Source organism: Arachis hypogaea, chromosome 19, assembly GCF_003086295.3.
Source record: "Arachis hypogaea cultivar Tifrunner chromosome 19, arahy.Tifrunner.gnm2.J5K5, whole genome shotgun sequence".
NCBI lineage: Eukaryota > Viridiplantae > Streptophyta > Magnoliopsida > Fabales > Fabaceae > Arachis > Arachis hypogaea.
Window position 1 is genome coordinate 42,458,635 of NC_092054.1, and position 18,901 is coordinate 42,477,535.

General features: G+C 38.6%; 1 protein-coding gene across 1 annotated transcript; it reads left to right on the forward strand.

Annotated features, from left to right (window-relative positions):
• Nucleotides 1-17,629: 17,629 nt before the first annotated feature.
• On the forward strand, nucleotides 17,630-18,628 carry LOC112778288 (ABC transporter I family member 1-like). Its single transcript, XM_025822623.3, has 2 exons — nucleotides 17,630-18,080; nucleotides 18,139-18,628. The coding sequence occupies exons 1-2, from the start codon at nucleotides 17,704-17,706 to the stop codon at nucleotides 18,446-18,448; spliced, it is 687 nt and encodes a 228-aa protein (XP_025678408.1). The 5' UTR covers nucleotides 17,630-17,703; the 3' UTR covers nucleotides 18,449-18,628.
• The last annotated feature ends 273 nt before the right edge of the window (nucleotides 18,629-18,901 follow it).

Sequence of the window (18,901 nt, forward strand, 5' to 3'; positions counted from 1 at the left end):
CTGTCACCGCACGGCTAATCATCTGTCGGTTTTCACTCATGTTGGAATAGGATCTATTGATCCTTTTGCGTTTGTCACTACGCCCAGCACTCGCGAGTTTGAAGCTCGTCACAGTCATCCCTTTCCAGATCCTACTCAGAATACCACAGACAAGGTTTAGACTTTCCGGATCTCAAGAATGGCTGCCAATAATTCTAGCCTATACCACGAAGACTCTGATCTGAATCAAGAGGCTAAGAGATACACACTCAAGCTATTGCAGATAGAACGGAAGTGGTTGTCAAGCACGTGTTCATAGGTGAGAATGATAATGAGTGTCACGGATCATCACATTCATCAGGTTGAAGTGCGAGTGAATATCTTAGAATAGAAACAAGCGTGATTGAATGGAAAACAGTAGTAATTGCATTAATTCATCGAGACACAGCAGAGCTCCTCACCCCCAACCATAGAGTTTAGAGACTCATGCCATCAAAGATATAATATGAAATGTGTAAAAAATGCCATGAGGTACTGAAAATGAATCACTAAAGGTGGTTTTTATAATAAACTAGTGACCTAGGTTTACAGAAATGAGTAATTAATGCAGAAATCCACTTTCGGGCCCACTTGGTGTGTGCTTGGGCTGAGCATTGAAGCTTTAACATGTAGAGACTTTTCTTGGAGTTAAACGCCAGCTTGGGTGCCAGTTTGGGCGTTTAACTCCAGCTTTTATGCCAGTTCTGGCGTTTTGACGCCAGAATTTTTATGCTGACTTGGAACGCCGGTTTGGGCCATCAAATCTCGAGCAAAGTATGGACTATTATATATTACTGAAAATCCCAGGATGTCTACTTTCCAACGCAATTGAGAGCGCGCCAATTGGGTTTCTGTAGCTCCAGAAAATCTACTTCGAGTGCAAGGAGGTCAGAATCCAACAGCATCTATAGTCCTTTTTTAGCCTCTGAATCAAATTTTTGCTCAGGTCCCTCAATTTCAACCAAAAAATACCTGAAATCATAGAAAAATACACAAACTCATAGTAAAGTCCAGAAATATGATTTTTATTTAAAAACTAATAAAAATATAGTAAAAACTAACTAAAATATACTAAAAACATACTAAAAACAATGCCAAAAAGCGTATAAATTATCCGCTCATCACAACACCAAACTTAAATTGTTACTTGTCCCCAATCAACTAAAAACAAAATAGGATAAAAGGAAGAGAATATACTATAAATCCCATAATATCAATGAAGCTTAGTTCAAGTTAGATGAGCGGGGCTAGTAGCTTTTTGCTTCTGAATAGTTTTGGCATCTCACTTTTTCCTTTGAAGTTCAGAATGATTGGCATCTATAGGAACTCAGAATTCAGATAGTGTTATTGATTCTCCTAGTATAGTATGTTGATTCTTGAACACAGTTACTTTATGAGTCTTGTCCGTGGCCCTAAGAACTTTGTTTTCCAGTATTACCACCGGATACATAAATGCCACAGACACATAACTGGGTAAACTTTTTCAGATTGTGACTTAGCTAAAAGTCCCCAATTAGAGGTGTCCAGAGTTCTTAAGCACACTCTTTTTGCTTTGGATCACGACTTTAACCACTCAGTCTCAGGTTTCTCACTTGGACCTTCATGCCACAAGCACATAGTTGGGGACAGCTTGACTTAGCCGCTTAGGCCAGGATTTTATTCCTTTTGGCCCTCCTATCCATTAATGCTCAAAGCCTTGGATCCTTTTTACCCTTGCCTTTTGGTTTAAAGGGTTATTGGCTTTTTCTGCTTGCTTTTTCTTTTTCTTTCTTTTTCTTTTAATTTTTGCCACTTTTTTTTTCACACGCTTTCTCTATTCATTGCTTTTTCTTGCTTCAAGAATCATTTTTATGATTTTTCAGATCATCAATAACATTTCTCCTCTTCCATTATTCTTTCAAGAGCCAACAATTTTAACATTCATAAACAACAAATTCAAAAATATGCACTGTTCAAGCATTCATTCAGAAGACAAGAAATATTGCCACCACATCAAAATAATTTGACTAATTTCAAGATATAATCTGAAATTTATGTACTTCTTGTTCTTTTGTGATTAAAAATATTTTTCATTTAAGAAAGGTGATGGATTTATAGGACATTCATAGCTTTAACACATAAACCTTAAATTTTATTAATCATGGAATAAAAATAAGACTCAAAAATAAATATAAGAGCAGACCAATAATAATAGAAGACAGAAAAAAAACAGAAATATAAATGACTCTTAAAATAGATTCCTAATAATAAAGGTTATCACAGAGTTAGGACTCAACAACCTTGATTTTGAGAAGTGGATGCTCCTTCAATCTGTGGGGTTAAACGCCAGAAACCCTTTGTCATTGGGCGTTTTTCTGAACGCCCAGGATGCTGCAAGTATGGCGTTAAACGCCCAGAATGACACCCATTCTGGCGTTTAACGCCCAAAATGGTATATTTTCTGGCGTTAAACGCCCAGAATGGTATCCATTCTGGCATTTAACGCCCAAAATACCCCCTTACTGGCATTTTATTGCTAGTGAGCCCCTTTTCTCTACTTTTTGCACTGAATCCTTCTGTAACTCTGTGAATTCCTACAATTTGATGATTAACCTTGAAAGAAATTTATATCAAACTCCCAGCAAGCACTTTTTTATTGTCTTTAGCTGGACCTTGACTGAGCTTTATTCAAGCCTCAGTTTTGAGCATTCTTGCTCAAAATTGCTTTCAAGATAATGTTTGATTCTCTATCCATTAACAATGAACTTTTTGTCAGAGTCAGTATCCTGAAGCTCAACATATCCATATGGTGACACACTTGTAATCACATATGGTCCCCTCCACCGAGATTTTAATTTCCCGGGGAATAATCTGAGCCTAGAATTAAACAGCAGAACCTTCTGTCCTGGTTCAAAGACTCTAGATGACAGTTTCTTGTCATGCCACCTTTTTGCTTTTTCCTTATAGATTTTTGCATTTTCAAAAGCAATGAGTCTGAATTCCTCTAGCTCATTCAGCTGGAGCAATCTTTTCTCTCCAGCTAACTTAGCATCCAGGTTTAGGAATCTGGTTGCCCAGTAGGCCTTATGTTCCAGTTCCATGGGCAGATGACAGGCCTTGCCATACACAAGCTGGTATGGAGAGGTTCCTATAGGGGTCTTGAATGCTATTCTGTATGCCCACAGAGCATCATCCAAGCTTTTTGCCCAATCCTTTCTACGGGCAATTACAGTCCGTTCTGGGATTCTTTTTAGTTCTCTATTAGAGACTTCAGCCTGCCCATTTGTCTGTGGATGATATGGAGTTGCTACTTTGTGGCTAATTCCATATCGAACCATAGCAGAGTAAAGCTGTTTATTGCAGAAATGAGTGCCCCCATCATTGATGAGTACTCTGGGAATACCAAATCTGCTGAAGATATGTTTCTGGAGGAACTTCAGTACTGTCTTAGTATCATTAGTGGGTGTGGCAATTGCTTCTACCCATTTAGATACGTAGTCTACTGCCACCAGAATATAAGTGTTTGAGTATGATGGTGGGAAATGACCCATGAAGTCAATACCCCACACATCAAATAACTCAATCTCTAAGATCCCTTGTTGAGGCATGGCATAACCATGAGGTAAGTTACCAGCTCTCTGACAACTGTCACAGTTACGCACAAACTCTCGGGCATCTCTATGGAGAGTAGGCCAGTAGAACCCACATTGGAGGACCTTAGTGGCTGTTCGCTCACCTCCGAAATGTCCTCCATATTGTGATCCATGGTAATGGCATAAGATCTTCTGTTCCTCTTCTCTGGGCACGCATTTGTGGATCATTCCATCTGCACATCTCTTAAAGAGATATGGTTCATCCCATAAGTAGTACTTTGCATCAGAAATTAGTTTTTTCGTTTGCTGCCTGCTGTGCTCCTTGGGTATGAACCTCACAGCTTTATAATTTACAATGTCTGCAAACCACAGTGCTTCCTGAATGGCGAAGAGTTGCTCATTCGGAAATGTCTCGGAGATCTCAGTAGGAGGGAGGGACGCCCCTGCTACTGGTTCCATCCGGGACAAGTGATCAGCTACCTGGTTCTCCGTCCCTTTTCTGTCTCTTATTTCTATATCAAACTCTTGCAGAAGCAACACCCATCTTATGAGCCTGGGTTTTGAATCCTACTTTGTGAGTAGATATTTAAGAGCAGTATGGTCAGTATACACAATCACTTTTGAACCTACTAAATAGGATCTAAACTTGTCAATGGCATAAACCACTACCAGCAACTCTTTTTCTATGGTTGTGTAGTTTTTCTGTGCATTATTTAGAACACGGCTAGCATAGTAAATGACGTGCAGAAGTTTGTTATACCTCTATCCTAATACTGCACCAATGGCATGGTCACTGGCATCACACATTAGTTCGAATGGTAATGTCCAGTCTGGTGCAGAAATCACTGGTGCTGTGACCAGCTTAGCTTTCAGAGTTTCAAACGCCTACAGACACTCTGTGTCAAACACAAATGGTGTGTCAGCAGCTAGCAAATTGCTCAGAGGTTTTGCAATTTTTGAAAAATCCTTTATAAACCTCCTATAGAATCCTGCATGCCCCAGAAAGATTCTGATTGCCTTAACATTGGCAGGTGGTGGTAATTTTTCAATTACTTCCACTTTAGCTTGATCCACCTCTATTCCCTTTTTTGAAATTTTATGCCCAAGGACAATTCCTTCAGTCACCATAAAGTGACATTTTTCCCAGTTTAAAACTAGGTTGGTCTCTTGGCATCTTTTCAGAACAAGTGCTAAATGGTCATGACAGGAGCTGAATGAGTCTCCAAATACTGAAAAGTCATCCATGAAGACTTCTAGAAATTTCTCTACCATATTAGAGAAGATAGAGAGCATGCATCTCTGAAAGGTTGCAGGTGCATTGCATAGACCAAAGGGCATCCTTCTGTAGGCAAATACTCCAGAAGGACATGTGAATGCTGTTTTCTCTTGGTCCTGAGGATCTACTGCAATTTAGTTGTAAACTGAATAGCCATCCAAAAAGCAGTAGTATTCATGACCTGCTAGTCTCTCTAGCATCTGGTCTATGAATGGTAAAGGAAAATGATCCTTTCTGGTGGCTGTATTGAGCCTTCTGTAGTCAATACACATATGCCACCCTGTAACTATTCTTGTAAGAACCATTTCATTCTTTTTATTATGAACCACTGTCATGCCTCCCTTCTTGGGGACAATGTGGATAGGGCTCACCCAGGGGCTATCAGAAATAGGATAAATAATCCCAGCCTCTAGTAACTTAGTGACCTCTTTCTGCACCACCTCCTTCATGACTGGATTTATCCGCCTCTGTAGTTGAACCACTTGCTTAGCATCATCCTGCAATAGGATCTTGTGCATGCATCTTGCTGGGCTAATGCCCTTAAGATCACTTATGGACCACCCAAGAGCTGTCTTATGTGTCCTCAGCACCTGAATTAGTGCTTTCTCTTCCTGTGGATTTAAAGCAGAGCTTATGATTACCGGAAAAGTGTCACCTTCTCCCAGAAATGCATATTTCAGGGATGGTGATAGTGGTTTGAGCTCAGGTTTAGGAGGCTTATCCTCTTCCTGAGGAATTTTCAGAGATTTTTTTATTTCTCCTGGTTCTTCCAGATCAGGCTGAACATCTTTAAAGATGTCCTCTAGCTCTTATTCGAGACTCTCAGTCATATTGATCTCTTCTACCAAGGAGTCAATAATATCAACGCTCATGTAGTCATTTGATGTGTCTGGATGCTGCATAGCTTTGACAACATTTAACTTGAACTCATCCTCATTGACTCTCAGGGTCACTTCCCCTTTTTGGACATCAATGAGAGTTCGTTCAGTTGCTAGGAAAGGTCTTCCTAGAATGAGAGTTACACTCTTGTGCTCCTCCATTTCCAGCACTACAAAGTCAGTGGGAAAGGCAAATGGCCCAACCTTGACAATCATGTCCTCAATTATGCCTGATGGGTATTTAATGGAGCCATCAGCAAGTTGAAGACATATCCGGGTTGGTTTGACCTCTTCAGTTAAGCCAAGCTTTCTGATAGTGGATGCAGGGATTAGATTGATACTTGCCCCAAGGTCACATAGAGCTATCTTGGTACAAGTACCCTCTAATGTGCACGGTATCATAAAGCTTCCTGGATCTTTAAGCTTTTCTGGTAAGCTTTTCAAAATGACTGCACTGTATTCTTCAGTGAGAAAAACCTTTTCAGTTTCTCTCCAGTCCTTCTTATGGCTTAAGATCTCTTTCATGAACTTAGCATAAGAGGGTATTTGCTCAAGTGCCTCTGCAAACGGGATCTTTATTTCAAAAGTCCTGAGATAGTCTACAAAGTGGGCAAATTGTTTATCCTGTTCTGCTTGGCGGAGTTTCTGAGGATAAGGCATCTTGGCTTTATATTCTTCAACCTTAATTGCTGCAGGTTTATTCCCCACAGTGGTGGTTGGAGAAGCCTTCTTAGAGGGGTTATTATCAGCACTTGCAGGTGTCTGACCCCTCATTGGCGTTTGAACGCTAGAACTGGGCAAGGAATGGGCGTTTAACGCCAACTTTTCTCTCTTTTCTGGCGTTTGATTGCCAGAAGTGGGCACCCACTGGGAGTTTGACGCAAATTTTTCACCCTTTTCTGGCATTTGAATGTCAGAATTATTCCTCTCTGAGCTCTTGCTGTCCTCAGAGGGATTTTGGGCAGTGGTTTGGTCATCCTCTATCAGTTGTTCCTTTCTTGGCTTTTTGCTACTTTGAACTGAATTATTCAATGTCTTCCCGCTCCTTAGTTGGACAGCTTGGCATTCTTCTGTTATTTGTTTAGATAGCTACTGTCTTGTCTGATTCAATTGTGCTTCCATATTCTTGTTAACATTTTTAGTGTCTTGGAGCATCTCTTTAAATTCTGCTAATTGTTTTGTCATAAGGAGTAATTGCTGATTAAGTTTGACAATCTATTCTTGAGAATTAGGATCAGTAGTTACTGTCCTAGCCTCTTCTTTTATAGAGGATTCACTGCTTGAGTACAGATGTTGATTTCTAGCAACTGTATCTATGAGTTCTTGAGCTTCTTCAATCGTCTTTCTCATGTGTATAGATCCACCAGTTGAGTAGTCTAGAGACATTTGAGCTCTTTCTGTAAGCCCATAGTAAAAGATGTCTAACTGTACCCACTCTAAAAATATTTCAGAGGGATATTTCCTTAGCATCCCTCTGTAACTTTCCCAGGCATTATAAAGGGATTCATGATCCTCTTATTTAAAGCCTTGGATGTCCAGCCTCAGCTGTGTCATCCTTTTTGGAGGGTAAAATTGATTCAGGAATTTGTCTGATAACTGTCTCCATGTTTTTATGCTTGCTGTGGGTTGGTTGTTTAACTACCTCTTAGCTTGATCTTTTACAGCAAATGAAAATAGTAATAATCTATAGACATCCTGATCCACTTCTTTATCATGTGCTGTGTCAGCAATTTGTAAGAACTGTGCCAGAAACTCAGTAGGTTCTTCCTGTGGAAGACCGGAATACTGACAATTTTGCTGCACCATGATGATGAGCTGAGAATTTAGCTCAAAGCTGCTTGCTTTGATGGGAGGTATACAGATGTTACTCCCATATGCAGCTATAACGGGGTTAGCATATGACCCCAGAGTCCTTCTGGACTGCTCATTTCCACTTAGGTCCATGATGGAGAAAGGGAGATGATGTGGATTGCAAATAAAATATATTTTTTTTGTTTTTTTGTTTTTTTTTTTTGAAAAAGATTTTGAAATTAGCAATCAAAAAGATATGATTGAAGAAATTAAAAAGATTTGATTTTTGAAAAAGATTTGAAAAGATCAATTTTTGAAATTAGAATTTTAACTTGACTAAAAAAAGATATGATTTTGAAAATCTTTGACTAATTTAATGCAAAATTTCGAAATTTATGAGTAAAATAAGGAAAATTTTTTAATTTTTGAATTTTAATGAGGAAAAAGAAAAACAACAAAATGACACTAAACTTAGAAATTTTAGATCAAAACAAAGAGAACAAACAAGAAAACTTTGAATGTCAAGATGAACACCAAGAACACTTTGAAGATCAAGATGAACACCAAGAACAAATTTTTGAAAAAAAAATTTTAAGTAAATAAAAGCACATGGGACGCCAAACTTAAAATTTTTAGAAAATCAAACACAAATTTTCGAAATTTTAAAAGAAAACACAAAGAAGACACCAAACTTAGAATTTTTAAAGATCAAGAAAGAACTAAGAACATGCAAATTCGAAAAATTGAAAGAAAATAAAAGCATGCAATTGACACCAAACTTAAAATATGAAACTAAACTCAAATAAAAGACTCAAATTCAGTGACTCTAAACCAATAAAAATAAATTATTCCTAATCTAAGCAACAAGATAAACCGTCAGTTGTCCAAACTCGAACAATCTCCGGCAACGGTGCCAAAAACTTGGTGCACGAAATTGTGATTCACACTTTTCAAAATTCCGCACAACTAACCAACAGGTGCACTATGTCATCCAAGTAATACCTTACGTGAGTAAGGGTCGATCCCACGGAGATTGTCAGCTTGAAGCAAGCTATGGCTATTTTGTAAATCTTAGTCAGGAGATTAATGATGAGAGTGATTGTATTTATGAAAAATAAACAACATGAAATAAAGAGTACTTGTGATTCAGTAATGGAGAACAGGTTGAGGTTTTGGAGATACTCAGTCTTCTGAATCTTTGCTTTCCTACTGTCTTCTTCTTCATGCACGCAAGGTTCCTTCCATGGCAAGCTGTATTTTGGTGGATCACCGTTGTCAATGGCTACCATCCATCCTCTCAGTGAAAATGGTCCAAATGCGCTGTCACCGCACGGCTAATCATCTGTCGGTTCTCACTCATGTTGGAATACGATCCATTGATCCTTTTGCATCTGTCACTACGCCCAGCACTCGCGAGTTTGAAGCTCGTCACAGTCATCCCTTCCCAGATCCTACTCAGAATACCACAGATAAGGTTTAGACTTTCCGGATCTCAAGAATGGCTGCCAATAATTCTAGCCTATAGCACGAAGACTCTGATCTGAATCAAGAGGCTAAGAGATACACACTCAAGCTATTGCAGATAGAACTGGAAGTGGTTGTCAAGCACGCGTTCATAGGTGAGAATGATGATGAGTGTCACGGATCATCATATTCATTAGGTTGAAGTGCGAGTGAATATCTTAGAATAGAAACAAGCGTGATTGAATGGAAAATAGTAGTAATTGCATTAATTCATCGAGACACAGCAGAGCTCCTCACCCCCAACCATGGAGTTTAGAGACTCATGCCGTCAAAGATACAATATGAAACTTGTAAAAAATGTCATGAGGTACTGAAAATGAGTCACTAAAGGTGGTTTTTATAATAAACTAGTGACCTAGGTTTACAGAAATGAGTAATTAATGCAGAAATCTACTTTTGGGCCCACTTGGTGTGTGCTTGGGCTGAGCATTGAAGCTTTCACATGTTGAGACTTTTTTTGGAGTTAAACGCCAGTTTGGGTGCCAGTTTGGGCGTTTAACTCCAGCTTTTATGCCAGTTCTGGCGTTTTGACGCCAGAATTTTTATGCTGACTTGGAACGCCGGTTTGGGCCATCAAATCTTGAGCAAAGTATGGACTATCATATATTTCTGGAAAGCCCAGGATGTCTACTTTCCAACGCAATTTCACTTCGAGTGCAGGGAGGTCAGAATCCAACAGCATCTGCAGTCCTTTTTCAGCCTCTGAATCAGATTTTTGCTCAAGTCCCTCAATTTCAGCCAGAAAATACCTGAAATCATAGAAAAATACACAAACTCAAAGTAAAGTCCAGAAATATGATTTTTATTTAAAAACTAATAAAAATATAGTAAAAACTAACTAAAATATACTAAAAACATACTAAAAATAATGCCAAAAAGCGTATAAATTATCCGCTTATCAGCACGCACAACCCTACAAGATTTTATACCTGTGTGGATGCATAGACCTGTGCGTACGCACAGGCGGAGATGGGCGTGCTGTTTGCAGCGCTTGCACAGCGTGTGCGCGCACACCAATGAGGGATTGCAACCTGTTCGTACGCACAGCTCTGTGCGCACGCACAAGTTGGGAAAGTTAATGCCTGTGCGTACGCACACCTCTATGCATATGCACACATCTTAAAAATCTTCTGGGCGTGCGCACGCACACCCCTGTGCATACGCACACGTCCTGTTTTATAACTTAAACTTTGTTTTTAAACTATCACTTTCCCAACAAGGTTGTATACTTCTATGACGCTATTTTAAGACTCTTGGGCTTGTTTTTGGGCATTGGAACATGGGAAAAGTCCTAGGAGGGTTTATTTGGGTTTTATTATGAAAAGTTAGAAGACTGAGGCTTAGGTTCCTGGTGTATTGAGGATGAGTTTGGTTGAGGGAGAAGGAAGAGTAGTGAACTTGGTGAGTACTGACAGTGAAATTGAAAAAGTGACGGACTAACAAATTCGGAAAGGAATTAATAATTGATGATGGTTATTATGAGCTTGATGAGTATGGAAGGAAAGTTTGCAGGGCCTATATCCCTGGCGTAGCAGGTTTCTCTGCTGCATGAGTAAATATTGTTGAAAGTGATTTGAGATGGGGAATGGTGATGTCTGGTAATGATTTGAGGATGAAGTTATTGGATTGTTGATAGTGTGCGGAGCCTATATCTTCGGCATGGCAGATTGTTTTGCTGCATGACCAGTTGTTGTTGAAAGTGTGCGGAGCCTATATCTCCGGCGTGGCAGATTGTTCTGCTGCATGACCAGTTTTGTTGAGAGTGTGCGGGGCCTATATCCCCAGTGTAGCAGGTAGTTCTACTGCATGGCTTGTTGTGGTTATTTCCTTCTCTGCTGCAGGAAGTGTGCGGGGCCTATATCCTCGGCGTAGTAGACTCCCTACTACATGAGTGTGCAGGGCACTATATCCCTGGCGTAGCAGAAAAGGCTACATTCGGGAGGATGTGTCGGGTTGGCATTTACGGACCGACAAGTGATATCACGAGCCAATAGGATAGACATTCATCATATGCATTTCTTATGTGCTTGTTTGCTTTGATTACCTGGGTTTGACTAATTGTATAATATGCCTACTTGCTTCTTGAATTACTTGCTATATATGAATATTACCTGTGTATTACTTGCTTGTATTAATTGTGTTTGTCTAGTATTGAGGAGGTTAGGTAGGCAGTGGCGATGGGGTCGCATGGAGGTTAGGGTGGTGAAGGCTGTGGGATACAGTAGTGTGATTAGTATTAGTTAGAATTTCCCTAAGTTTAGATAACCTGGTTTATGGTTTAAGTTTCTTATCTATTTATTTTATTTTGTTCTAAGTTTGAATATCCGAATGTGATGTGAAGTTCTAGGATTGCTTTCGGCGTCCCAGAGCCTTACATCTTACATTATTGGGCATTGTTACCATACTGAGAACCTCCGGTTCTCATTCCATACTTTGTTGTTGTTTTTCAGATGTAGGTCGTAATCTACTTCGATGAGATTGCGGATATGGTGACAGAGCGGAGTATGGTTCATTTCTTGTTTACTTCTGTTTTACTGACGTCATAGTATTCTCTCACCTTTTGGATAATTATCTTTATGGCCATAGAGGGTTATTTGAGATAATAGTTGTATAAGCTGTTTTTAATTCCAAACTCTGTATGTCTGTATATACTAGTCGGCTTAAACTCCGCAAGTTGCGACTAGTCCCCTATGATTTTTATACCATTGTATCTATATATATTCCATTCTTTTGCATCTATATCTTGTATCTTATGCGTTAGCTTCGTGTGAACGTTTCGCGCTTTTGTAATTTTGTCTTTAGGCTATATCCTTCATCAGGCTTCTAGATTATATTATTTCCTTCTATATTTATAAATATGTATAAGCCTTAGGACTGTCGTAACCTCTGATTAACCTTTACTTTACGGCTAAAGGTAAGGCTTAGGGTAATTGGGGTGTTACATTTAGTGGTATCAGAGCGGTTCGTCCTCGTGAGCCTGAGGGATGGACCGATTCTGCTTCGTTGCATACTCTGTGTCTTTTTCTTTGATGCTATTAGGTTATCTACTTGATATTGTATAGCATGTTTGTTTGTAAGTGCCTGTTTGGGATAATTGAAGCATTAGACTTTTGATATTGAGACTGATCACCTTGATGTCGACTGTTTGGTGTGGAAAAGAAACCCGAATGGCAACTCACGGATGAGGTTGGTCATGTTAACAGAGAGATAGTGAGGATGGATAAGCCTTTGCATGACGAGCTCAGCATGTTCCGGAAAAGTCTGTTCGTGGGGTTGCGGCATACCAGTTGATGGGTGAGGCTCAACACTGGTGGCAAGAGAAGTGCCGACTCTTTCTTTTGCGGTTTTTACTTATGATTTTCAATTTCTAACTGATATTGTCTTGAACCATGTTGAAAAGGGTTTTAAAGGTTGACATGATTTTCAAAATTTGGTTTGAAATTTTTGGTTTAAATGTTTTACTTTTGAAACTAAGTCAAAACTCTTGGTCTGAATAATATGGTTTACAGAAAAAGTAAGTTTTAGGATTTTCTTGAATTATGATTTTGGTTTATGATTTATCTTATCAAAAAGGGATTCAACTTGAAATTATGATTTAGAAGGAAGGTGAAATCCATGGTTTTGCTAAATTGTGAATTTGGTTTCAAGCTTAACAAAAAAGATTCAATTTGCAAGGTTTTGATTTAAGAATAAATGATTTTTGAGTCTTTTGGAAAAGTTTGATATTGATTTTATTTTGAAGGATATTGTTTAAAAAGAAAAAGTGAGTTCTATGATTTTATCAATTTGTGAACTTGGTTTCTAAATTATCTTGTAGAATGCGGATTTAAATTGAAAAGTTTTATCCGAGAAAACCGTGATTTCAAGTATTTGACTTACGAACAAATTAATGATTTTGACTCCTTTGAAAAAGCGTTAACAAGGAATATGTTTAGATTGAATTTGTCTTGAAGGTTTTGAAATGTATTACAAGATCGGTATTTGTTTTAAGAAAAAGTTCGGGTGCGCAATGACGATAATCAGAGTGACACAGCGGAAGGTGAAAGGAAACATCGACACGGTGGGGCGCTTTGATAGGGATATGTCGCGTAACTCGGATTTTCGAGGGCGAAAATCTTTTTAAGGAGGGGAGGATGTAAGAACCGGGTTTTCCACACAAAACTGTTTTAATAAAATAATAATTTTAAGTGCCCGAGATGGATTCAAAATTTAGAAGTTTTAATTTGAAAATATAAATGTGAAAATTGGTTTTAGTGAATTTTTCTGAGTCAGAAAATGTATTTTCTGTGAAAGACCAAGAACCGACAGTCAAACCGGTTGAACCGGTTTAAGTCTGTCTGGTTCTGTGCAAGAAAAAGTGAAAACAGTCGAAAATCCTAGAAACATATTAGGAATGGAAAACCGGGCGTTAGTGTTAAATGAGTTTAATGAGTTTAATGAGTGTGTGTGTGTGTGTGTGTGTGTGTGTGTGTTTAATGAGTTTTAAACTCATTTTGTTGGGAAAAGAGAGAGAGGGCCGCGGATTTAGAGAAGAGAGGAGAAAGGGGTGGTGTTACTATTCACCTCCACCTTCCGGGGGGCCATAACTTGAGCTACAGACCTCCGATTGACGAGCCGTTTGTGGCCACGCAAAGCTCTTGACGAGCTTTCCTTTTTATCTAAATAAATCTGGTAAAATCTCTCTCTTCACGCTCTAGTTTCGTGCCCTAAGTTCTGTTCGTTTTTGGGTTTAGTTTTTGAGTAGATTTTGTGGTTTTGCTTGTTTAGGTGATCTCTAGTAGCGAGTAATTGATGGATTTTACCCCTACTCACGTTGGAAAAGGTAAGGTTTCACTAAACCCTTGTGTTTAGTTGTTTTATATATCTTAGGTTTTGATTTTGGTGATATATGTGTTGTTAGTTTGAGCTTTGGTGTTTGTTGGAGTTGGTTGAGGCTTTAGATAAAGTTTGGTGGTTTCGTTTTGGTGTTTGGAGTGTTTGGAAATCGGCCAAGATATAGTTTCGGTTTTCTTTATGTAATATGTAATGTTTATGGACACTTAGACTAGTGGCCCATAGGATAGGATTGAGAAGAATGTATGTGTTTAGAAGTATGAGGTGTGATGATTTTGGATGAGAAACATTGTTGATGTTGTTAAATAATATTAATTATTGATGTGTTGTGTTGGTGGATGCTGAGATTTAAGATGGATGTTAATGATGCTTTTGATTGTTAATAATTGTGAAATATAATGATTTTGGGGATTGTGAGGATTATGATGAGGATGATGTTGATGTATGATGTTGGAATTGGTAGAGATGGTGTGAGAGATTAAAATTGAGATGAAATGAAATTTATTTTGATGTGTAGTATTGATTGAAATATGATTGATGGTGATGATGATAAGGGTTGAATGAGTTGCATGTGAAAAGGTATGATTTTGACGATAATATGATGAATGTTGGTGTAATTATGATTGATAATGATTATGAGTATTAATTATGATGAATTGATGATAATGTGTCTATTTGGAGGGAAGTTTGGAAATATGTAATGTTGATGATTGATGGGAAGGGTGAGTGGTAATATTAAGGTTAATGAGGTCCATGGAAGTTGAGATATGTGAGTTTGGTTGGATTTAGAGTTGTTGAATGGCTTGGAGGTTTTTGAGATTGAGAAATGGTTGAAGTAGTATTTGGCATGGATTTTTGGTGAACTTTGTCTGATCGTAACTTTTGCCTCAGTTTTCAAAATCTGTTGAATTTGGTTTAAAATTAAAGATTATTAAAAACCCTTCGATTTGATATAAAGTTTGTAAAATTTGGAATTTTGTAGAGGGAGTTATGATCATTCAAAAATTGGTGTCGAAATCTGAAATTCTGCAGAGTTGCAGAATTTTTGTGATTTCTGGTATGTGCACATGCACAACCCTACAAGATTTTAGACCTGTGCGTACGCACAGGCGGGGATGGGCGTGCTGTTTGCAGCGCTAGCACAGCTTGTGCGCGCACACACCAATGAGGGATTGCAACCTGTGCGTATGCACAGCTCTGTGCGCACGCACAAGTTGGAAAAGTTAATGCCGGTGTGTACGCACACCTCTATGCGTACGCACACATTTTAAAAATCTTCTGGGCGTGCGCCCGCACACCCCTGTACGTACGCACACGTGCTGTGTTGTGTTGGTTGTTCATGAGCTAAGTAATATATTCTTGTATTGATAGGTTGTAGAATCTGTAAACAAGCTTGCTCAAATTATGAAGGATTTATCAGTCCTAGTCATTGACCAGGTCAGCAGATACCATCCTTTAATTGGGAATTGAAAACTTTCTTATTTATAAACCCTTGAGAAATTGACATTCTGTATGTATAGGGTATGATTGTTGATAGAATAGACTACAACATTCAGAATGTAGCCACTATAGTTGAAGATGGCCTTAAACAGCTTCAGAAGGTCCTACATCTCTTCCTTTCCCATGGTTTTAGCTAGACTATGTGTTTCATGCTCTCTCTTTAGTGCTTTCCACAATTTTCATCTCAGTTTTCGTACTTACAGGCAGAGAGAAACCAGAAAAAGGGGGCATGGTGATGTGTGCGACGGTGCTGCTCATCATGTGCCTTGTTATGTTGGTTCTCTTAATCCTTAAGGAAATTATCTTGTGATCGATGGCGATATTTAATATTATTTCAATATTGTGGTCACCTTTCATGGACTGATTCTACTTATTACTGGCTTGGATATAGTTAGTAATGCAGCTTGTCTTAAGAGAGGACCAAGGAGTTTCAAAGTAGCTAAGGCACGTGTTTTGGATGAAGAGATCTGAAATTGATTCTTTTGCAACTTGTTAAGCCAGATTGGAGATAACGGTGGAGGTGTGTTAAGAGGCTTCTAAGTAATTAAATATTTGTGTGATACAATAGGAAAATGATACATATATAGCAGAAAATGTATAATGTAGCAAAATGAATCTTCTACTGAACATTCTTTTGCCTCCGGGAGCGGGTGCCGAGTTCCTTTTCATATTCTGCCAATTTTCCTAGGAAACTGTCTTCTTGTTCCTCTCATGCATCTTGCATTAAAAGGGGGTTATAATTTTTTTGGAAAAGTCTAGGGAGCCAACAACTTTATTAAATTCTGACTAGCATATAACCAGCAAAGAAAAGTGAGTCATTTGATAAAATTTCACACCAATCTCACACTATTAAAATTATCATTGATGATTATTTGCAGTAATTATTATAATTACTTTAGCCAACAAATGAGTCCCTACAAAGAAAATGCCAGAAATCTAACCTAGCCAGATTAAAACCGGTCCAGAGTAGCAATTAGAACGGAGACGCTTAAAAATCGGTGCGTAGACTTGGACGGTTTGAAAATTTAAACCAGATCAATTTTTTCTTTTAAAAAAACCCAATACGACGAACATTTTAATTATTAAAAAAAGAAAACCCTAATTTGTAATTTCCTCGCCCGAGGACTCCCCCTTCCCCAGTCCCCCCATTCCTAACCTCAATCATCTCTAACTCTCACTTTCTCACACAAGCACAGGCACACACAGCAGCTTCTCACTGCCACCGGCCTCGTCTCCGTGCCTCCCGCCAGCAGCTCTGACTAGTCTCCCCGCCATGCTCGCATCTGCTCGCTTGTTGCCGGCAGTTGCTGCCTCCCCTCTGCTTCTGTGTGCCTCCTCTGTCTCTGCCTCTCTGCTACTGTCATTCTTTGACTCCGCCTCATGTTTCTTTTCTGTTGTCAAAGCTAAGTCAGGTTGCAGTGGGGAACTTTAATTTTTTTTTGGTTAATTGTATATTAATCTGTTTGCTTTCTATTCTTGGTGAGTTTCATTGTATATTAATCTAATTGATTGTGTATTAATCTGTAATTGGAAATTGCTGTCAATTGGATTTTTTTACATATAAGGAAGAAGCTAAGGCATATGCAAAAAAGATATACCTACTTATTGTGGAAGATAAGAGGCACATAGTTTTATAACTCTACTATTTTTAATTGAGATATTCATGAGATAAATTCTTTGCCTATAGCTTTTGCAACACTTCGTTTTTGAAACTTGAGTAGCACAGTTGTGTCCTAACCATCTGTGTTTACTCTTACAATAGTGCTTTAAGATACGGATGATGAGGTGAATTTTCATAATTGAATTCTTCTCAGTGTATCTATATGATGTGGTTGAGATGCATTATTTCCAATGATGCCAAGGTTTATATATTCATGGTTCTACTTCGTGTAGAAAATTTACCTCCACCTAATGTATTAGTTAGCAAAGTTATATATAGAACATGAAAATAATGTGAATAACGATTTTCTCAACTTTTTTGAGGATTAACAGCACATAATAAGATAAAGCAATATATTCATCATGTAGAAAAGAAAATATGATTATTTGAACTCATTTTGAATATCTATTCCCAAGTTCCAGAAACAAACTAATGTGTATATCTCTATGATACATATTTATTTTACATTTAATTTGTTTAATCTTTTCCATGCATCACATGTAATCACACTTTTTTGTGTAGAAAAATAATGCAATGGTTTCAGTTCATCTCTTTCACAAACTCAACACTCTGTCTTATTCTGAGGGGAACCAAAGGAAAGGATTAGAAATAAAGCCTTAATCTGCACATTGGCATTGATTTTTCACTTAAATGTGTATTAGAAAACCCCCATTCCCTCGTCTCCTCCTTAACAATGTCTCTTGCATGAGAAATGCTCAGCATGTTCTCCGTCATGTCAATGTCTCTCTCCATAACGGAAGTGCGCTAGTCCTAACTGGTGCAAATGGCTCTGGCAAGACCACCTTCCTCTGCATGTTAGCTGGATTTTCCCGTCCCTCAGCCGGTGAAATTCTTTGGAATGGACACAACATACAAGATTCTGGAATCTTCCACCAGTACAAGCTCAAGCTCAACTGGCTCTCCCTCAAGGATGCGATCACTGATCGGTTCACGGTTCTCGAAAATGTTCAGTGGTTTGAGCTTCTTGAAGGAAAGTATGGCAAGGCTTTACCTGCGCTTGAGTTGATGGGGCGGGGCTGGGCAGATTGGCCAAGGAGAAACCAAAGATGCTATCCATGATGGGGCGGGGCTGGGCAGATTGGCCAAGGAGAAACCAAAGATGCTATCCATGGGGCAGCGGAAAAGAGTGCAACTTGCAATGTTGATTGTCGATCGACCCATATGGTTGCTTGATGAGCCTTCCGTTGCGTTGGATGATGAAGGGGTGAAGTTACTTGAGTACATCATCTCGGAACATCGGAAGAATGGAGGGATTGTGATTGTGGCTACTCATTTACCTATTGAAATACATGATTCCATGTTGTTGCGGCTCCCACCCAGGTTTCCAAGGAGGATGACTTTCTTTGATATGCTTGATCGTTCCTATATTATGTAATTGGATTAAAGTTCTGGGAGTAGTTATTTACAACATAATTTGTGACAATGGAGTCAGAAAAGTTAGTTGTTTTACTGTATCTTTTCTGAAAGGGAACATTTTATGATAAGAGCTAATGATAACAATATTTTGTAGGCACATTTAGCCTTCAGCTGAGAAAGAGATAATTTTTTATTCTAATCACTATCTTAGCTACCTCCCTGCTTTATTACTCATTTGATGCAAAATTTCTGATTTTCGTCAGTTAGTCTAAACAAATTTTTATGTTGTTTTGACTAATGGGATTGCAAGGACTAGCAAAAGCTAGAGTCTATATGGCTTGTGCATAAAGTGCAAGTGATATCTCAGTCAATAACATGCCAGGATTTCCGTTGATTACACTCCACTACCAAACTTTTACTCTGGACCTGGTTTTGACACTGAAGTACTACGATCACTCAGGTAACCATTTAT